This window comes from Podarcis raffonei, chromosome 6, assembly GCF_027172205.1.
Source record: "Podarcis raffonei isolate rPodRaf1 chromosome 6, rPodRaf1.pri, whole genome shotgun sequence".
Taxonomy (NCBI): Eukaryota; Metazoa; Chordata; class Lepidosauria; order Squamata; family Lacertidae; genus Podarcis; species Podarcis raffonei.
The window spans coordinates 48680396-48701503 of NC_070607.1; the positions used below are offsets into that span (position 1 = coordinate 48680396).

The window sequence follows — 21108 nt, forward strand, 5'->3', positions numbered from 1 at the left end:
CAATAAATGCTTCTAGATAAGCAAGTAAAAAGCAGCACAGCATAAATCATATGAAACCCTGTGCCTGCAAGTACCTAGCTGAATTATCTCATATGATAGGTATGATATGCTATAGGGGAGGTTGTTTTCTCTAGTCATACACATGCTGTTTTGTTTTGAATATTGCACAGCAATATGTTATGTACTTTCTCTTTTCTTTGAGTAGTATTTTCTATAGCTCTAAATACATTTGGTAATTGGTTGGATGAGCTCTCTCTCCCAATTAATACTGCAACATTTTCTGATTTTCCTTGTTTAGAGTGGGCAGTGGGATACATGTACATTAGATGTACATTATTTTTTAGCACACCACATTTTTGTCCAGGCTCTCCCAGACTGAGCTTAAATATGTTCTTCTGGTTTGCAACAAAAGCCAGTTTTGCACAGTACTGATTAGCTGGCCGCAACCACAGTCACATCTTCTCAGAGCAGTTTTAAGAGTGAATAAAGGTTAGCCATTTTTTAAAAAGTATAGTAAACACACACTTGATCATATAACAATACAAATTGGGCATCCTACCTGAAGCATGGAAGGAAAGGGAAATAGGCAATTGGACTTTGATCTGGGGGCTTGCACACATGCACTGAGCAGCAGAGATGGGGAAGCAGAGAGCACCTCAAAGTTGAAAAGTCCACATTGAGCCCTGTTTACAGGTACATCTCTGGGTCCTAAGATACCTTTTCAATGAATATGCTTTTATGCATTATCCCTTAGGAGAAGGGAGTGAGACTGCCACTCCGCAGGCCTAGGTTTTAATTGCTTGACCTAGAACTTTGGCAAATGTTGGAAAGTAAAAAGCATGAACACCTTAGAGGACACTTTTGTCATGTGAATGGGGAAGGGAGACCCTACCAGATCAGGCAGCATAGGAGTGCCTGTAATAAAGTTGTGGTCATGTTTTCTTTCTCCCCCTCCACCCCTCCTCAGGCGGATGTATTCTCGTATGGCATCATTCTTTGTGAGATTATAGCAAGGATCCAGGCAGATCCAGACTATCTCCCTCGCACAGAGGTAAGCAGAGTGCATTAACAAGGACTGGAAAGGGAAGAATCCTCAAGAATTTTGCTGGGTCATTAATGTTTGCAGAGTTGCTGAACACATGATGAATGACCACTGTATAAGTCTTCTAAGAAAGCATTCATCCTCTGCTACAGTTGCATGCAGAGACTGGCACTAACTCCTTCTCTCCACTCCTTCCCCATTTAAAGCACATAATTATACTTTGCAGGTGAATGCTACATCAGGAATTAGTCATGAGCTTCTATAATATCTGACTGGTATAACCCAAAGCAGCTTATTGATGGTACCTTATTCACTGAAAGAGGACTATCTGCATAGGAATCCTTCTTTTCTAAATTAGAAATACATTTTGGTATTGGCGAGTTGCCTCACTACCTCAGATGCACTTCTGCCTTTTCACAGGAGAGCAGGATAAGAGAGAAGTTGTCATGTCCTATCCTACCTATTCAGAAAGTTCCAGGTTCAACCCCAGGCATCTCCAGTTAAAAAGACTAGGTAGGCACTAATTTGATAGACCTCTGCAGGAGACACTTGAGAATTACTGCTAGCTGAAGTAGATGATGCTTGGTCAAATTGCAAGTAGCCTGACCTGGCTTAAGGCAGCTTCCTATGAAATATTCTCAAACTGAAAGTGTAGAAAATGTCTTCTCTTTGCAAGAGAAGGGGGGATTTTGAGGCAGTCATCTTGCCTTGGAGAGAACTTATGAAATTACCAACTCTTAAAGTAGTCCATGCCAAAGTTATTGCAAAACTAGATGGATTATGATGCAAGTTGAAAGTTTTCCTACCTCATCACAGATACGTTATGCAGTTTATTTATGCATTTTAAGCTGTAGATGGCTAAACATTGTACAGTTAGGAATGTCAGGTTATATGAACTGTACTTCAGATAAATTCAGCTCATATGGCAGAATGTTTAGGAGACAGTAGGTATACCTCAGTGTCCATACAAGATCAAGGCACAAACTGAGACAAGAAGAAATTACCCTTTCCCCTTGCCATTGCTCATATCTACATAGGAACCTTGTATTTGTGTTAGAGCACTAATAGATGTGATTTGGTGTGTTGCTTGTATGGGGAATAACCTATATATGTAATTCATTGTATTGCTTAAGTAGAGAATTATTATCTGTAATTCCCTTTCATGCTTTGCCTTGTAACACTGTCTTCATGATTTCCTCATTTCCTCGTCTAGCACATATTTCCTCCCCCCTCCTCTCTTGTGCCTCAATTGTTAACTTTTCCCTTCCTTTTCTTTTTCCACCTCTACTTGCAGAATTTTGGGTTGGATTATGATGCTTTCCAGCACATGGTGGGAGATTGTCCCCCTAACTTCCTCCAGTTGGCCTTCAACTGCTGCAATGTGAGTATATTTAAAGGAAAATAATGGAATGAGCATATTTCCTAAAACAAAACATCAGTACACTGAGTCCTCTGGTAACTTGGATAAATGGTTCATGAGGGACTTGGAGGAGAGGACATCTATACAATCTAATGTTAGATTTCTGGAATGCAAATAGGATATTTTAAAGCAAAGAGGATATTTTAAAAGTTATAGTTCCTCTGCTCCACATTGCTTTAGATGTATGGCTTTGTCAAAATGAAACATCAGTTAATCTTTCTTCCATGTAACATAACAATATGCCTGTAGGTATACATGTGTTAAAGATGGTGCCTGTGAGAATTAATTTATAAAAAACCAAGAAAATAATGTTTTTGTAACATAGTGTACAGATTTTTCTTCATGACTAAGCTCTTATGTATCTTGTCACTTATTTTGTTAATAGATGGACCCAAAATTACGTCCTTCATTTGCTGACATTGGCAAGACACTGGAGGAAATTCTAGGGAACTTGAAAAGTGAGGAGGCTGAAAGAGAAAGAAAGCTCCTAAATCTGGACAGCGCAGATCGAAAACCCATCTCAGTTTCCAAAGGTAGGGATCAAGGGGAATGAGCACAAAGCTGCTCCGATTACTAATCAAGAATAACAAAAATTGTATTATAGTGAGGGTTCCTTTCTTGAATTTTTGATGGGGAATGTAAACCAGAAATAATACTTTTATTTCTAAATAAGAAAACTTGACTTGAGCTACATTATCACGAAATTCAATATTGATGTTGCATTGGGGAAACAAGGTGTGTGCCAAAGCCCCCTTTCCCCAGACAGGCCCATGGAAAAGGTGCAACTCTGTCCCAGCCCTGTCAGTTCGGGCTGGGGAGAGAAAAGGAAGCTGCTCTGTTTGCAGTGGCAGTAGCAGGACAGTTGGTATGATGGACACTCTGCAAATGGATCTCCAGGATGTTGTCTTGTCTTCTCTCTGCCACGCCCCATATGTAAATGTGAATTAGAATTGCTCTGCTTAATGTCATTAAGGGTCATCTTGACTAGTGGAGTAAAATAATCCTTTGTTTAGTGTCGTAATCCTTGCAGGATCAGAGGAGGTGCCACTTTGAGAACAAACTTTCCCCCATACCCTAATATCATTTCTGAGACAACCATTTTTTATGCATCATAGGCTATGACAGATGAAGACCAGTTCTCACAAATGCTTTGTTGCTTGACATTAGTCCTCTTATTTTATTTTTCAAAGGGAACATTTTATTTGCATATGATGTAAACTTTTGATCGTTCATCTTTTTTATTCTTATTTCCCACTTTTTCTAAAGCCCAGTTCCGTAGGTACCCAAATTCTAACTATATAGACCTCAAAAGGAAACTGTTACATAAGTAACTACTAGCTGTTAGTAGCTTTTTCTGTAGCTTGCACTTTTGGAGTTTAAATATCTAATTTTAGAAGCAAACAAGGCTCCTGGTGTCTGCTGTGCCCTTGTGAAACAGATTCCAGGAACTTCATCCAAATTAAGCTCTTCCTTGTTGGCTTGGGATGTCTGACCTTTAACCAGAGGCTGACTTATTGCAAAGTATTTCCTAGAGGCTATATCAGATCAGTTTGAATTATTGCAGCTTTGAAGACTACTGCTGCAAGTTGGTTTGTGGAAACTGCGAGTGAAATGAATCTAGGGACTGATTACATTGTTTTGGGCTATAGGTGTCATTACCCCACACAATAAGGATTGAGGATTGTATGGAAAAGTGCCTTCATTTGAACAGCGATAGCCGCTGTCAGCTTCATCCAGAGTACACTGGGTTCTTCATTCTTCAAAGTTTTTTGCAGATAAAATCGCTCAGATTTGGGAAGAAGTAGACTCCACCGTGGGAGCAGGGCCGGGGCGGGAGAGTGCTAGAGTTCTGTCTAGTCAAGTTGAGTGGGATCAATTCCAATCTGTTACCTCCGAGGATGTGGGCAGGCTGCTTGGACGAGTGAAACCAACCACCTGTCTCCTGGATCCTTGCCCATCCTGGCTTATAAAAGCTAGCCGGGAAGGGCTGGGTGATGGGCTTCGTGGAGTGGTGAATGCTTCCCTCCGTGAGGGAGCCTTCTCAGACCCGCTGAAAGAGGCGGTTATTAAACCGCTTCTTAAAAAACCATCTTTAGATGCGGCCACGATGGCCAACTATTGCCCAGTCTCAAATCTTCCATTCTTGGGCAAGGTGATTGAGCGGGCGGTTGCCGAACAACTCCAGGCACGCCTGGAAGAAGCGGACCATATGGATCCCTTCCAGTCGGGATTTAGGCCTCATGGGACTGAAACTGCCTTGGTCGCACTGGTTGATGATCTCCGGCGGGCTAGGGACAAAGGTGAGAGCTGTTTCCTAGTTCTGCTGGATCTCTCAGCGGCGTTTGATACCATCGACCATAACATCCTTCTGGACCGTCTTGAGGGGCTGGGACCTGGGGGCACTGTCATACAGTGGTTCCACTCCTTCCTCCTGGGCCGTGTTCAGAAAGTGGGGGGGGGATGAGTGTTCAGACCCCTGGGCTCTCACTTGTGGGGTGCCTCAGGGTTCTGTCCTCTCCCCCATGCTTTTCAACATTTACATGCAGCCGCTGGGAGAGATCATCAGGAGGTTTGGGCTGGGTGTTCATCAGTATGCGGATGATACCCAGCTCTACCTCTCTTTTAAATCAGAACCAGTGAGGGCGGTGAAGGTCCTGTGTGAGTGTCTGGAGGCGGTTGGAGGATGGATGGCGGCTAACAGATTGAGGTTGAATCCTGACAAGACAGAAGTACTGTTTTTGGGGGACAGGAGGCGGGCAGGTGTGGAGGATTCCCTGGTCCTGAATGGGGTAACTGTGCCCCTGAAGGACCAGGTGCGCAGCCTGGGAGTCATTTTGGACTCACAGCTGTCCATGGAGGCACAGGTCAAATCTGTGTCCAGGGCAGCTGTTTACCAGCTCCATCTGGTACGTAGGCTGAGACCCTATCTGCCTGCGGACTGTCTCGCCAGAGTGGTGCATGCTCTGGTTATCTCCCGCTTGGACTACTGCAATGCACTCTACGTGGGGCTACCTTTGAAGGTGACTCGGAAACTACAACTAATCCAGAATGCGGCAGCTAGACTGATGACTGGGGGCGGCCACTGAGACCATATAACACCGGTCTTGAAAGACCTACATTGGCTCCCAGTACGTTTCCGAGCACAATTCAAAGTGTTGGTGCTGACCTTTAAAGCCCTAAATGGCCTCGGTCCAGTATACCTGAAGGAGCGTCTCCACCCCCATCATTCTGCCCGGACGCTGAGGTCCAGCGCCAAGGGCCTTCTGGCGGTTCCCTCATTGCGAGAAGAAAAGCTACAGGGAACCAGGCAGAGGGCCTTCTTGGTAGTGGCACCCGCCCTGTGGAACGCCCTTCCAGCAGATGTCAAAGCGATAAACAACTACCTGACATTCAGAAGACATCTTAAGGCAGCCCTGTTCAGGGAAGTTTTTAACGTGTGATATTTTACTGTATTTTTGGTTTCTATGGAAGCCGCCCAGAGTGGCTGGGGAGGCCCAGCCAGATGGGCGGGGTATAACTAATAAATTATTATTATTATTATTATTATTATTACTTCATTCTTTGCAATATTAAGGGCACTGGAGACATGTGAGGAGAGCTGTACTTGGCACTGCGCAAATGAGGAAGCGCTTTCATATGTGGGAGATACATGTGGACCCTGAAACTTGTTCAAAAGGTTTCTGTATCAGTGCTGGTGAATTGCAAATCCTTTAATGTACCCAGAAATATGTATGTTTAACATAATAAAACATAGGAAGCATTGGTGTTAGGATTGGATTGTACCTTCTTGTAAAGCATCACACTGCCCCCTGGTGTGCTTAGAGAAATTGCAGCCAAAATTTGGGTACCTGTTCTCAGTTTTGAGAGGAAGCTGTTACATGGCTGGGACAGCTACTTTCCACTTGACCTTAATATTTGCAGTTGCTCTATTTAGTGATGCATTATTTACATGTATTTAACAGATTTTACCCCCAAGCCCAACTGCTGTGTGTCATAGTTTCTGCACTGGACTATGTGCTGTTTCAAAGCTGATGTGGAATATAACCTCTTCACTTCCAGAGGGAGGTATTATTGTTTGCCTTCACCTTTCAAAGCACAGGGGTGTCTTTGCTCTAAGGAAACCTCACGTTGAAAACATCAGCCTTTAGTAGCATGAATTTGTCTTATAGTCTCATGAAATGGTGGCTGTCCTCCTCAACTCTTGTTCTTGGGAACAATCTGCTAGTGCACAGAGCACAATAATAGAATGGGAAGGCTATATCTCCTGTTATGTTGGCCTTTGAAAATACTTGCCCACAGATAAGACTTGTTATTCTGTCTTCAGTCTTTAACAATTGGTACTTCATTCCCCTCTAATGGTCTATGCAGAATGAAGCTTAAAGCAGTAAAATGTTGACTTAGAGAAAAGATTTTGGATGAACATGAGGAGTTAGAGATCATATCAATCCTTAGATTACATTAAACACTATTTATTGGCACTAATATTCTACACTAGACCTTTACTTCCTACTTATGATGAATAAAAAATTATTTAGATCTCAACTGATACAGAATTCCATGTGAGTCCATACATTTCCAAGGTGTGGGGTTTTGTGGAAGACTGAACAGAATGTCATATGTACACTGGTGATCTTTTTCTGTATCATTCTAATCCTGTCACTAGCAACATCCTTTAAGTCTGATTTTCTTTTTCTCTCCATTCTAGGTTTACTAGAGAGGGGACAAGGAGTAAAAAGGCTAAGTTCACTGGATGACAAGATTCCACCTAAATCACCCCGTCCACGGCGCAATATCTGGCTATCGCGCAGTCAGTCAGACATATTCTCTCGCAAACCTTGCCGCAAGATAAATGTTCAGGATCCCTACTATACACCAAGCAAAGGGGCAAACCGGAAAGTCAACCCTTTCAATTCTAGGGAAGACTTGAAAGGTGGAAAGGTCAAATTTTTTGATTTGCCAAGCAAATCTGTGATATCACTTGTATTTGACTTGCACTCCCCGGAGGCAGAAGGATGTCTAAAGATGAACCAGACCCCATTCCGGCAGACTTCTAACACTGACTGGCTGGACTCCTCTTTCCTTCCTGCAAGACGGAGCAGATCACTTCCAGGATCTCTTGAATTTGTGCATAAAGATTATAGAACATTTGGGGATCTCTCTTCAACCATTAGTAGATGTGATCCTAGCCAGCTGGGGGCTGAAGTGCGGCAGAAGCTACTGAGCAGCAGTCAATATGGAGTGTCTGAGATTCCTCCTTTTCAGGCCAAACATCATAGGCAGGACTCGCCTTCTCCTCCTCTGCAGGAGGAAGAAATGGACTATTCTGATGGACTGGAGCCCCAAGATGAAAATGGATACTGCCCTGTAAATTTTGCTAAGGAAGCAGAACTTGGAAAGCCCAGGGGGCAAGTTGCCCAGAATGTAGATGGTATCTTGGCACATAATTTAGACCATTCAGATAGTAGATCCTCAGAGATGTTTATGACCTGCATCTCCTCTGAAGATATGGAAGTTGAAGATGAAACTCAAAGGAACATGCCTTCCACTAGGTCGGAGTCTTCCAAACTATTGTTCAGTGTTAACCCTTCCCCGCAGTCTGGCAGAGAAGCCTCTCTTTTTGAGGCAGTGGATAGTGACATCTCAAATCTTGTTTCTCTCCCATCTTCAGATGCACCAGCATCAGTATGCGAGCAATCAAAATGTGACATTTAAAGTTCAGCCATGATACCATGGTGGCATATTCCTCCCAACTTCTTTGCTTTTTTAATTTTTTATTTCAGAATACTCTAGCAAAGTGTAGCAACCAGACCAGTCCATTTGGAGAGACAGCATGTATGTCAGTGTGTGAGAGATCATAATCCCTTACCGTACCTCAGGAGGCAGCTACTGCAGGCAGAAGGGGAGAACAATATCTCCATGGAATGCCTGGATCAATGCAGGGCCATAAATTTAGGATCCTAGGCTTGCCTCTACTTAGAAGCCATTTTCTGTCTGTGTACACAGTTAGATCCGATTGAAGAAATTCTTCCAAACTTGGCAGCATACTTTAAAAAAATCTATAAAACACTTTTTGTGTCCCTTCTTGAGAGCTGCTGAGCAGGTATAAATGACCTCTTATTGAGTATAACAAGATGGAAACTGGCAATGCTGGGACAACATAGATAAGATAGGGTGGTAGCATCCTGTACCTCTGTTATAATGACAGGTTCATAGTGCTGGCCTGAAACCCAAACTTCCACTGAAGAAAGTCAGACTTGACTGCTGGAGCTAAATTTCCTACCTCTTCCAATCCAGTTTCGAACACTGGAAGCAAACAGCTCAGATTCCTATTTCAAGCATTCCTTGTCCAATTATTACTTGCTTTGGTCACCTTAATACCATGACCAAGAAAGAGGTTGATCCCATTTTCCTTAAGCAATAATAGGTGCTGTGCAACCAAATGCCTATTCAGTAAATTTGAAGTGCACAAAGAGGATGAACAGCTGTGTGTTTGTAACTCTTCAGTATCTCCAATTCTATATTGTAGAAGAAATTAAGTATATAACCATCCAAGTGTTTGACATGAGAGCTCTTAAAAAATAAGCCAGCCATTCCGCATCAGCATTCTCTTAAAATCCAGCTCTTTGTGCAACTCTTCAATTAGCCTCTCCATGTGGGTCAGTCACACACTCTGAACAGATGTGTGCACATATGGAAACTTGGTCTGTATTTGCATTTTGTATAACTTAAAAGTACCTCACCTGAGATTCCTCCATTGGAAGAGGGATGCTTGTTCACTAGACTCTGACTGTAGCTGCAGAAATAGTACTTCCAGTCCTTACTGGTCTCTCTTTCTGAGTATCAAGTCCAGCACAATGCTCAAAGTAGAGAGAAGTTAGTATGTGCTGAATAAGAGGGATTGGAGTCCCAAGTCTTGACTCTAGTCCCTTATTTTAATATAATAGGCTAATGAGAACTCCCCTGTGGGGAAGAAATAAAAAAGCAGTGCTGCTTCCTGATGTGTGTAGATGTCCTCTCTTATTAACCCCTCAAAAAGGAACCATAAAAACGGTGAAAGTCCACAAAAAGTATCAAGCAATAACTTGGGGATCACAGATATGGAAATATTTGAAAAACAGGTAACAATATTTTGCCCAAGAGTTGCTTGTTGCAACCTTAACAGCAGTAACATCTTTTTGCAATCTATGCTTATTTATATAGGAGCCCTTGTCAAGTTCCTTCCAGAGAACTCCCCACAGCTATTTTTTTGCATGCATTTTTTTAAAGACAGTGAAAAATAAATGTGTTACCATCTCACTGCACACTTAGGATATAGTAACAGTTTGTTCCTCCAAGGAAGAAGCATTTACTCTTGATCAGTGCATGGATACTGAAAGAACTGAGCACTGGAGTCTCCTTTAGAGGCCATGAAAGGAGTCCACACTTCTGCCTACTCTGGTCTGTGGTTGATGTGTGAGCTCCTAGAACCCTGTAGCCTTTAGATGTTTGACTTGTGCTCTTACTGTTTTGTGAAGATTTAAACAAGTGGCCTCTCTAATTTTGCTTCATCTATGTTTTTCCTGCTTTCATGCAGTTTTTCTGCAAACAACCTATCAGATGTGGTATTCTTTCTTGAGCTGGGGGAGAGGGTCGCTGCTTATATGGCTGCTCTGCATTCTTAGCAGAATGCTAGTGCAAGGCTTTAGTCTCTTATCCTGGTACAGAAAGCATGACATTTCTCCAGCCCACACTGTAATGGAGTTCTTTTTGAAGGAGCTTGGTGGAAGCCAATTCCTTGGTCATTGTGTGGCTAAAATTAAATGTATGCTATCCACTTTTACAACATGTAAGAGCCCCTGGCCATAAGGCCTTCTGGGTATGCAGTCTAGAGCCAGTATTGCAGAGCAGCTGTTGGCCATTAGCTGTAATGAATACAGATTGTGGCAAGACAGTGGCAGTGCTTTGTACAAATACAATAGTGAATTTTGCTTTTATCATGTTTTTGATTTGCTGACAGATGCATCTTGCTTTCTTACAAGCGACCTGCAGACCCATCTAAGATCCCCAATCTGTTTTTAATTCACTCAATCTTTCTATGTTACATTTATTAAACACATAATAGCAGCAATACTTGTGACTGATTGGTGAAAGATGACTGTGTATAATTGTATGTAACAAATTGCTACCCCAGCAGAAGACAGAGTATGATAGGTTATTCTTGGTTGCTGTATCTTGTCCAAGAACACTGGTGTTTCTTGCCAGTTTAACTACAGACACTTGAATAATTCCTCTTTGCACTTAATGCTGCTGTTTATACTGCATGTCACTACATTTCTATGCAAAAATAACCTTTGGGGGCAGCCAAATATTTGATTAAGGTTTAAAGATCTTTGCAAGGTCTATTTTCATATTTATGAAGGAATTTTATGTCTTAATATTTGCAGTCTGTAAATAGCTAAACTTTGTCATTAAATCTTAGGAAAAAAGTCTGTAGCCTGTGTATAATTTAACACTGCCAGAAAAGAATCTTTACGAAACATTTTTCTAATACTGCAGATATTTATGGATGTGTAAAGAAGGCAAATATTGGTTTTTATGTTTTACTTGGTCTGACTTTTTTCCTGAACTACAGCAGCAGTATGTTTTACTGGAACTGAAATAAGTAACCAAAGATGAATCTAGTTTAAAGTATTTGAATGTTTTCTTTGTCAGTTTTTGTAAACTGTTTCCCAATTTGCTTTCAGAATAAAAACAAATAAATCTACTTTTGTGGTTGAAAAGACAGAGCTAAGGAAGAAAGCTCTAGCCTGGATTCAGCATCCTCTGACCGCCAGAGCAAGAGCTGCTGCACTAGCATAAGGGCGAGAATAATGCTTGAGCAGTATGAAATCCAATGAAACAGTTGCATTTCTTGTGCAACTTTTAAAGGGATGTGATAGTCTGCTTCTTTGGTAAATGTCTGATTTCACAGAGGTTCCTTTTATAGTATTTCATGCTACAAAGACACAGTTACTATTTATTTGTTGTGTGGAATTCAGATTCCCGCCCCCCCAAGAAGCTGTTTCCATTTCCAACTACCCAACAGTATGTGGCTTAGAAAATACACCCCCCACTTTCGTTCTGATCTTTCATCAAAGCTGTGCTTTGAACTCAAGTGTCATCATTCTGTTTCCCCCAGTGGTCAAGTCACACTTCCATAAAGTCAAGAAGCAATGCATAAACAGTACCCTCCCCAACACAACAGGTATTCGGAGGCATACTGCTTCTGGCCTATTTCATGTATTTGGTATAATCTTTTTTTAGTCATTTAACCCAGTAGTCATCACATCATCTTATGTCAACAAATCAAGTTATATTAAATACTTTTATAGTTGTCCTGAATGAACTTAGGATGCTTGGCTCTGCTGCTTATGTGAACAGGACCTCTTGAGGACTAGCAGCTATAACAACCTCTTGTAACACATGCAGGGCTAGCCCAAAAGGCTATAGTACACCAGTGTTGGCACCAGTTCAGGCAAAAGTGGTAGATTAATATGTTCTGCTCTTTTCCCCGTACAACTCCTTTGTAGCTGAAACCCACAGATCACCAACAATTAGGAATATTAGCAGTAAGTGGCAACCAGTGAATTAAAATGTACCATCAGTGTTAGAAGCAGAAAACAGAAGTTAGAAAAGCAAAAGCAAAATAAATTCAAGCAGAAGAAAAAGATAGAGAAGCTTAATGTATAAATATATTTGGGTGGGGGGAACAGTAAGAAATACTGGATAGATTTAGAACTTATGGCTGATCTGTACTGCAGATGTGGGGAGCCTTTGGCTCTTCAGATGTTGATGAACTGTCATCACTGGCCACACTTGTGGGGGCTGATGGGAGTTGTAGTTCAGTAACATCTGGAGAGTGACAGGTTTCTCACACCTGCTGTACTGATTTAGTTGTATACCAAGTTTGCTTGATAATTGTGCTATGACAATAAATTCTAAGCAGCAATATGCAGGAGAGGTTTCCTGTTCCCACTATGAACAAATGGTTAATAGCTGCCAAACAAGCTAAGATATATAAGCAAACTTAAAACCTTTAACTCCATATTTTGGCTTGTTTGGAAGCCATTTGGGCATAACCAAGCACTATGATCAACCAAGGCTTTCTGCTTGTTCACAAAAAGGAAGTTTGTGCACAGCTGATACTTGGGCATACCATACTTCTACTGAGATTAGATTGGTCAGAGGGCCAAACTACCACAGCATGGGGAGGCCACTGTCTTTGCAACTAATTGGTGGAAGGATCATTTGGCCTGAGAAAGAGAGTATTAACAAAACAGACTGTTTTCTTTCCCTGCTAAAACTAGTGGTGACAAAGTTGAGTAAGATTAAAAGCCTTTTATAAGTAAAGGCAGCCAGCAAGAGATTAAACCTCAGCTGTAACTGCATTAGTTGGCTGGGCACATTTCCCCTCTAGTAATGCCAAATGTGACTTTAAAGATAGCATTTGTGAATCGATTTTTTATCCTTTGTTGTTTCCAGTAGGTTTTACCTAAAGTACACTCCAAGGCTTGAGCAGTTTTAGTTTGAGAACAACAGAATGCAGAGTATGAGGCAGATACCTTCCTCTGCCCTTTGCAAACTAAGGTTCGCAGAAGCCCATCTAGCTGCTTACTCATTTATTCTGCAGCAAACTTACCAAAAAACAGGCAAGTGGTATGGGTAGAAGAAAAGCATGAAACCTATTTCTGAAATTCTCTTGCATCTTCAAGCTCTTGTGCCATCCTCTGTCTCACACATAGCTGCAGTTTTCTAGCTCCTGCGGCAAGAGTTTCACCATTATTGTTACAGAAAAGAATAGGCCGTATCTAACCAAATCATTGCACACACTGCCAAATTGCAGAAATGTCAAGAGCCCATGGGGGGCATGCAATGGGAAGAAAGGGAACACTGTTGCACTTGTGGAAGTCATTCAGTGCACACAATTATTTAGTTGGATACAATGAAATATTTCATAAAAGGTGATATGAGCAACAGCAAGTCTGCAAAAGGTATGTTGTTGTAGTACTGTTGGTGCCTTGTTCAAAACAGACCTGCTGAACCTCAAGAATGTCTTAAGTTACTTTAAGGAGCAGTCTCTCTTACTAGGTTTTCTACACATGCCTTGTACTAGGCACTGATGAGGCCCATAGAACTTTAGTTAACTACTTTTCCAACCCATCCAAAGACTCAATCATCAAAACAATGAGCTTAATTATATGACTACCATGCGCATTTTAAAATATGCAAATGGTGGGCACAAGCAGCAGGGTGGGATGAAAGCACCCCCACTGCCACATACCCTGGAGTCTGAATGTTGTTCCTTCTCCCATTCCTCCCTCTGCAATTTGCATCTTTTTGAATATGCACTTTAATGGAATTTACACAATACTGTATCTAGTTTGGTAAGTATGCTGGTGCATACTTACCAATATACAGTGGTTCCTCTACTTACAAACACGATCCGTTTCGGGGTGCTGTTCGCACCCCGAAAAGTCCCTAAGTAGAGCGCCGCTACTGCACATGTGCAAAGCGCTTCTGCGCGTGGCGAACCCGGAAGTAAACACTTCTGGGTTTGCCATGTTCATAACCTGAAAAGCCGCAACGTGAAGCAAACTTAGCACAAGGTATGACTGTAATCCCCAACAGGCTCTGATCTGAAATTTAAAATGCACAAATACTGCATAGATACAAGGTTTAATACTGCTATAAATATTGTTACTTATATATGGAAGCTGTTTGGTCTTTGTATGCAAGAGAAGAAGTGGTCTCCATGGTCGCTACAAAAATAAGCTTCTGGTTCTCATGCTCTTGGTTTGAATGAGTGGATTAAATTAATATGCTATAAATTAGGGCTCCTCATAGCTCTCCCATGTTTAAGACAGTTGCCTGGTCCTGTGTACATAAAGGCTCTACCTTTAACAAACAAAAACGGAAATTCTAGTACTGTACAGAGTAATTTAATTGTGCAGATGTTTAAAAATAAAGTCACAGTCTGCTGCTTTTGTTTGATGACTGTGGGTAGAAGCTGCTGCTATTTTCAACAGCTCTTATGTAAAGTCCCAAGTAGGAGGGTTCCCAGCTCTACTTACTAGCCCAAGCCAATTTCATCTTCTGGCTGTGAGCTTTGGAGGATTTAGAAAACAAACTTTTCACTATCTGAAGGGGGACAGACTTCCCACTGAGGTACACTTTGTTATGGCAGTCCGGCAACCAAGGCCCTTCACTTGAGTCTTTGTGTTCATCATTTTTGAGCATATGGACGTAGGCAATAATGTAACCTGTCATGAAGGCATCAAAGCCAGCCCGGTGAATACCACCCTCTGAACAGCCAGGCACTGGTGCCACTGGGTTCTGGCTGCCAGACAAAGCCGTCACTACAGAAGCACACTCTATCTGGACTTCTGGTCCTGATCCTTCAGTCCCTGCTGCCCTTTGTTGTGGCCCATCTTTGGATGGTGATAAAGTGATGCCCTCATTGTCTGTGGCACTGGCTTGTTCCTCATCCATCTTGGTATCAGTTGTCGTGTCAGAGCCTAGTTCTCGTTCCACATCCATAGAACTCTCCTCATTACTGGATACAGTTTCTGTGCCTGCAGAATCTACAGTAGGAGCAACCATGTTGCTTAAACAGGACTGCTTGGATGGGGGACCATCTTCCATATTGCAAGCCGCCTCTCCTTCCTTCTCAGGGCTTCTCAACACAGGTTCCTTTGAGGGCTCTACAAAATTCTTCCGATGCTTCCACTTCTGCTTTCTTTTCTTCCGCTTGTCCTCTTTGTGGTTCTCATCTTCATTAATTATTAGGTCAATGTTGTGAGACTGTGAACACTTCAATCCATCTGGGCACCAGCCATAGGCCTGCAGGGGAGAGTGAGAATCACTAGCACACTTGAGAAAATATCACTGGATCTTAGATACCCTACAGCAGTGATTCTCAAACTTGGGTCTCCAGCTGTTTGTTGGACTACAGCTCCCATCATCCCTAGCTAGCAGAACCAGTGGTCAGGGATGATGGGAGTTGTAGTCCAACAGCTGGGGACCCAAATTTGAGAAACGCTGCCCTAGAGCAACTTTCAACATTAACTTCTGGATATTTAGCACATTTGTGAGATTGTGCCATGCTAATTAACCGGAAAATAGCAATATTAAAAGACTATTCCGGATCATCCAAACCTCATGTATTACTTGAGGCTTCTGGGCTGGGCCACTGTTGGGAAAATATACTGGACTAAATGGACCTTTATCCTGACCCAGCAGGTCTCTTGTGTTCCCTAATAAGCTCCCAGATACCCTCATTATTAAAAGGTAGCACCTCTCCATTTTTATCAGAAAGCTGCAGAAAGAGGTATCATGCTTTAAAATTGACCATAATACCAGCATAAGCATTTGCCTCCCACTGCCACACGCACATCCAGCCCAAGAGCCTGTCTATCATTCTAGACAGCTTGTCCTCATAGTCCCTATCTGAAATATCCACCACACTGAATGAACTATTTACAATTTACTATTTGACAAACTTTCAAGATAGAAGGTAGACAGAAGTAATACTTACAGAAAACGTCTGACAGATGGTGACTTTGTTGGCAGGGTCAAGCCCAGATTGGCTGGCATCTGATAGGGAACAGAAGCGATAATCGATGTAGGAAGCTATGCTGTCTGGGTAGTTGCAGAACTCTATGCTGAGGTGCTGCTTTTCTGAATTCTTCAACCTGTAGTTTTCTCGCTTGCTGGAAGGCAAGAGTAGCATTAGAACCTGGAACAGAGGCTGTGTCAGAGCAAGGAGATCAACTGCCCTTCAGGACAGGCTCCTCTATGTACTCATAGGAAAGCCCCCTGAATGTAGAAAAATGAGCTAAAGCGGAAATAAGAATATAAAAGATACATAGCATTGCCTTTTAGAAGAGAAGCACAGACACATGAAAATGCTATCAGCACAACTGCTTGTTCCCCTGACTGCCAGATATCTGGAACACCATAACAGGGTATGAGCATCTTCCCAAACTAGTACTTTTCTCTAAGCAGAAGGCAAACCTCTCATTTGATTATTAGAATCAGGGAGTGGGGAAACGGAGAAAAGGGAAGAGAAAACCTGAGGAGTTGTTTAGTCAGTTCCACACATTTCTACTAGTTTCTTCTGCTAGTAGCCAAGGACAACATGAAAAATCCTACCCCTTCATTCTGCTGCCACAGAGAACTTAAGACAGGAGCCATCTTCTACCGCATTAGGCAGACAAGACTGTTGCAGTCTCTTTTTCAAGTCTTCTGATATATGCAAAGAACTTTTGCTTCGTGCCACATTTTGAAGATACTGAAAATTGAGTGAGAATCCTTCTTGCTGTATTTTAGTGTTTTAAAGGCACAGCATGGAATGTGACTGACCCTTCATCTCTTGGGTCCTCTGCATGTGCCAATAGAGTTTGTGGAGACCATAAATTATGGCTAACTGCCAAGGCCCGTCAAAATTTTGTGGACTGGAATTAAGTAAAATACTTTACTCAGAATCCAGGCTCTAGTATCAAATAGGAGATTTCAGTCTCCTAAGCAGTACAAAGAAATGCAACTCATTTTCATTATACATCTTTAGGCACCAGGTGAAAACGTTCCTTTTCAACCAGGCCTTTGGCCAATTGACATCCGATGCCCTTTAAAATGGGTTGTGGAAGGGGCGATTATTGGTTTGTTTTTGTTCATATTTCTATCATGTATTTTGTGTCTTTTATATTGTAATTTTATGTTGTGAACCACTCTAAGATCTACAGGTATAGAGCAGAATACAAATTTAATAATAATAATAATAATTTAAACTCATAAAGAATTTCTGCTGAAAGCTGTAGCAAGAGAACAACCAAAGACAAATAGCAGGCAAGTACATGCATGTAGAGTTATAAGTTTGCAATGGAGCCTGGGGTTTAACTGAATCACAATTAAGATTTAACTGAATCACAGTATTTGCCCAAAATGCACATAAATAGAATAACCTATATGGAAAGTAACAAAGTCACTAACTGGATATGGTATTCATACTTCTTGTCCTCCACCCTACTCATTCATACCCAAAGCAGACCCTGTTCCAGTAAAAATAGAAGAGCAGCAGCCTTGGACCCAGCAGTTGTGTTCTCGGTACTTAAAGCCCAGGAGCAGCATTCAATGATGTATGCCTGCTTACCCAACAGAAATCAGCATGTGCAATGGAACTTCCAATTTCTATTCTACCTCCCACACCCATGTGCTCCAAAAACCTGGTCCCTCAAATCTCCAGAGTAGATTTTGGGAGTACATGGGGGAGGTGAAGGGGGGAGGGGAGGAAGGAAAAGCCTTATTATGTGATCAGGCAAATGTCTACCTGTGCTACAATGGATCTCAGCCCAAGAATCCTTGTCAGGGTGCTTACAGCTTGACCTGACGAGATACCTACCATTTCTTGTAGGCATACTCTAGGTAAGAAGCCACAAAACGTGCCTCAAACTCGGAAGCATACTTGGTGTCATAGATTCCAGCTGGGAACATCTCTGAAAGATCAGCAGTGAAGGTGCCCAAATTGTCAGGAAGGTGAGCATAAAAGCACTGGTACAGGAAAACCAAATCAATTAGGCCATTGTGCAGAATGAGGGGCTTCTTGGCTCGGATCAGTTCCAGGAAAAAAGTACGGACAGTCTGGCTGTGGTTTTCATTTCCCTGAGAGAGAGCAAAGAGGGAATAAGGTTAGCTGGCCTCATTTCCAAAGCCTGCACTAGTTTATCTGATATGGGAACAGCCTGGATGAAGATGAGCCTCAGAAGTGTTGGGCGGTCAATGCAGGCAAAGGCAGCAGAGGTAAATGCAAAAGAGGGTGGCATTGATCCCCTGGAGTTCCCTTCACCTGTTTTGATGGTACAGGTCTACAGCCCAAATTCTGCCACTGCTTATGGATTCATGACCCAGGTTCTAGGGCAGAACCACCACACCTAGTTTTCACTGAGGTAAAGCCTGGAAAAGGCAGGATGCCCACCACCACTCTCTCCTGTACTCTAGGCAGAGATGGTGCTTTATTCATCTACCAGAACTGTCAGATGAAAGTGCAGGACATTTCGCACCCCTTCAGCTCAGGCCCTGGTATGTGTTCCCAAGCTTATTTCTGTAAGGGCAGTTCTCCAGCTCAATGGTGAAACCAGCTGCTAGCAGACTGACTCCTCCACAGAAGCTCCACAGAACTACTTTGACTAGGTGGTGGCTATGTTGGTGCAGCATCAATTCAGCCCCATGACACTGAAGTGTGAAATGCATTGTGGGTTGTTAATTGATGTTAATAAAGGTTTTTTAAAAATACACGTGGATAATTTTGATTAGCAAAAGAAGTGTGAAATGCAAATGAAGCCAAGCAGATATTAAGAAAGAAACCAGTTACTTTCTCATTGTGGTCTCACCTCACTTATACCTTACAGTAAAGAGTCCCCATACCTTGTCATTGCCTCTGTGATAAGGAATGCCCTGAGAATACTGCTTGTTGAAGTCAAAGCCATGTTGCACCAGGAACTGAACTGACTGTGGTTCAATGATATAATCCTCCATACAGAGCAGGGTCAGGTTGTAGATCTGGGAGAGGTACGTGTTCTCTGACTGCAAATACAGGCCAGTTCAAAGAAATTGAGAGCAGCACAGAAAAAGTGCAAACAGTAACATCCTAGAAATCAACAACTACTTCCTTTAGTGTCTAGAATCAATACTGGTCACTTTATGCATCACTTTATGCATTGAAGACTGAACCTTCAATATACCATCCTCTTATAAGCAACACATTCTTAACTCAGCAGTAGAATTAGGGTGAAAGCCAGACAATGAGCACTATACCTTATCAGGAAGATGTTTGAAACAAGCAATTCCTAGAGACAAAATGGAGCGTGTTCTGGCAGCACTGCAAACAGATTTGTATCGTTCTTCAATACACCTGTGGGGAGAAGCCTCAGGCAGCTTAGTAGGAAATTTAGACCACTGAACCATAGCTTCCCTATTGACATGACAAATTTCACCTTTCCATTCAAGATCGAGACCAGCCTGAATTTCGAAGCATATTAATAGCATGTGGGCCTGTTCCCCACAGCTTGCATATTTCCTGCCCTCAAAGAACTGATTACTCCAAATGGGCAAGCACGCCTTAAGCCATCCACACCCACACAGTCCAAGAACTGCTTCCACTGTGAATCCCAATAGGTCCACTCAACTAGTGTCTAGTACTGAGTTGGGGGAAACAAAGACTCCTGAAAGTATCGGCAGACGCTCCACAATACTGTCCATATTCAAGGACCTAATAATTCAGAACAACAAGAATGAGAACATCATGCTTCAGGACTCACACAGAAGCAGCACATTACTTACTGATTCAACAAACTCTTCCTTGTTCCAAGCCCACTAAGCTCCTATGGACAAAGATAACAATTAGATTTCCACTCCATGGTAGAACAAGTTATGTAAAATAAGTTGTAGCTCAGTGTTACAGTTTTACATGTACAAGGTTCAACGTTTAATCCCTGATGTCTCCCATGCAAAGCTGGAAAACTCCTGTCTGAAACCCTGGAAAGCAGTATAAAGAATAGGTAGATAGACCAATGGAAAAATTAAATAAAATGGTGTCAGCTTTCCCTAGCAAAGACAGCAACCCAATTACCATCAAAGTTACAGTCCCCGCCCCTACCCTTTTTGAGAAATCACAAAGAAGGGCAACTCTACCCACCGTGTCAATAGCTATAAAGCTAGATGTTTTGATGGCCAAGAGCATGGATGGCCAGAGCTCCTTGAAATTATCATTCTGGACATCGATGACTGGCACTTTCAAGGAAGTCATCCTTATGCAGCTGTTGGGACACAAGAGATTAGACATGCATAACTTTTACAATCCAATGGTTAATTTTGCTTTGGGGATACCAATGACTAATTAAAAAAACCTGAACCCACAGATTGCTCCCTGCATGTATCAAATAACAACACCTCAGAAAAAAAGAGAGAACAGGAACCGCTGCTTTATATGGCAAAAAACCCAAGAGCCCCAGGTATAGTAAATGCCTCATCTCGTTAAAGCTCAAACCAGAACTAGAACGGGAACAGTAAAAAGTCATCAGTACATGATCCATAACATGCACGTTATAGGTGAGATCAAGTTTAAACCTCCGCTCCACCACCATTTCCTAGTCCCTGGCCACTAACTCGTTTAGGAGAATGCACATCGTCTGCACAAGAAACCGCTGAGCACAATACCTCCTCCCAGAAGGTGCTTTCGAAAGACCTTCTCTTACCTTCGAGAAGTGACACCTGCGAGTTACTTAGACAACCGCCATCTCCCTTGTCGTTCAACTCGCCAGCTTCCGGCGCGTCCTGCTCTCTGGGGTCCTTCCTCTAAGGGTGGCGCGTAGGCCTAGCTGTCTTTGCAAGTGCCTTTCGCCGCATCCAAAACCACTCATTCTCCCCAGGCCCACAATCTCCTTAGCTCACCCAGCTGTTCACCAGCCCAGCTTTGCATGGCGAAAATGTACTCTGAAAATGATTTCTGGGCTTGGATAGGGTGGGATGTGTGAGTGTGTAAAAACTAGCCTACTGCACCAAAGTAAAACTCGCATTCATTGCTCTCTGCCCACGATTTGCATGTGGCGTCCGGAAGGTAGAAGGATAGCAATAC

At 42.4% G+C, this 21108-nt stretch overlaps 2 protein-coding genes across 6 annotated transcripts in view; one reads left to right on the forward strand and one right to left on the reverse strand.

Annotated features, from left to right (window-relative positions):
* Nucleotides 1-9080, forward strand: part of TESK2 (testis associated actin remodelling kinase 2) — a 56316-nt gene extending 47236 nt beyond the window's left edge. For all 5 annotated transcript variants that reach the window (XM_053392615.1, XM_053392611.1, XM_053392612.1 and 2 more), the window contains 4 exons: nucleotides 968-1051; nucleotides 2337-2423; nucleotides 2848-2995; nucleotides 7168-9080. In XM_053392615.1, coding sequence (XP_053248590.1) covers nucleotides 968-1051; nucleotides 2337-2423; nucleotides 2848-2995; nucleotides 7168-8174 — 1326 coding nt within the window. In that variant the 3' untranslated portion in view covers nucleotides 8175-9080. The remainder of the gene's footprint in view (nucleotides 1-967; nucleotides 1052-2336; nucleotides 2424-2847; nucleotides 2996-7167) is intronic.
* Nucleotides 9081-14403: 5323 nt separating this feature from the next.
* On the reverse strand, nucleotides 14404-20844 carry TOE1 (target of EGR1, exonuclease). The gene is made up of 8 exons (XM_053392617.1): nucleotides 20729-20844; nucleotides 20170-20290; nucleotides 19815-19855; nucleotides 19290-19386; nucleotides 18900-19058; nucleotides 17878-18137; nucleotides 16015-16189; nucleotides 14404-15320 (listed from the first exon to the last, which is right to left on the reverse strand). The coding sequence occupies exons 2-8, from the start codon at nucleotides 20278-20280 to the stop codon at nucleotides 14544-14546; spliced, it is 1620 nt and encodes a 539-aa protein (XP_053248592.1). The 5' UTR covers nucleotides 20281-20290; nucleotides 20729-20844; the 3' UTR covers nucleotides 14404-14543.
* Nucleotides 20845-21108: the final 264 nt, after the last annotated feature.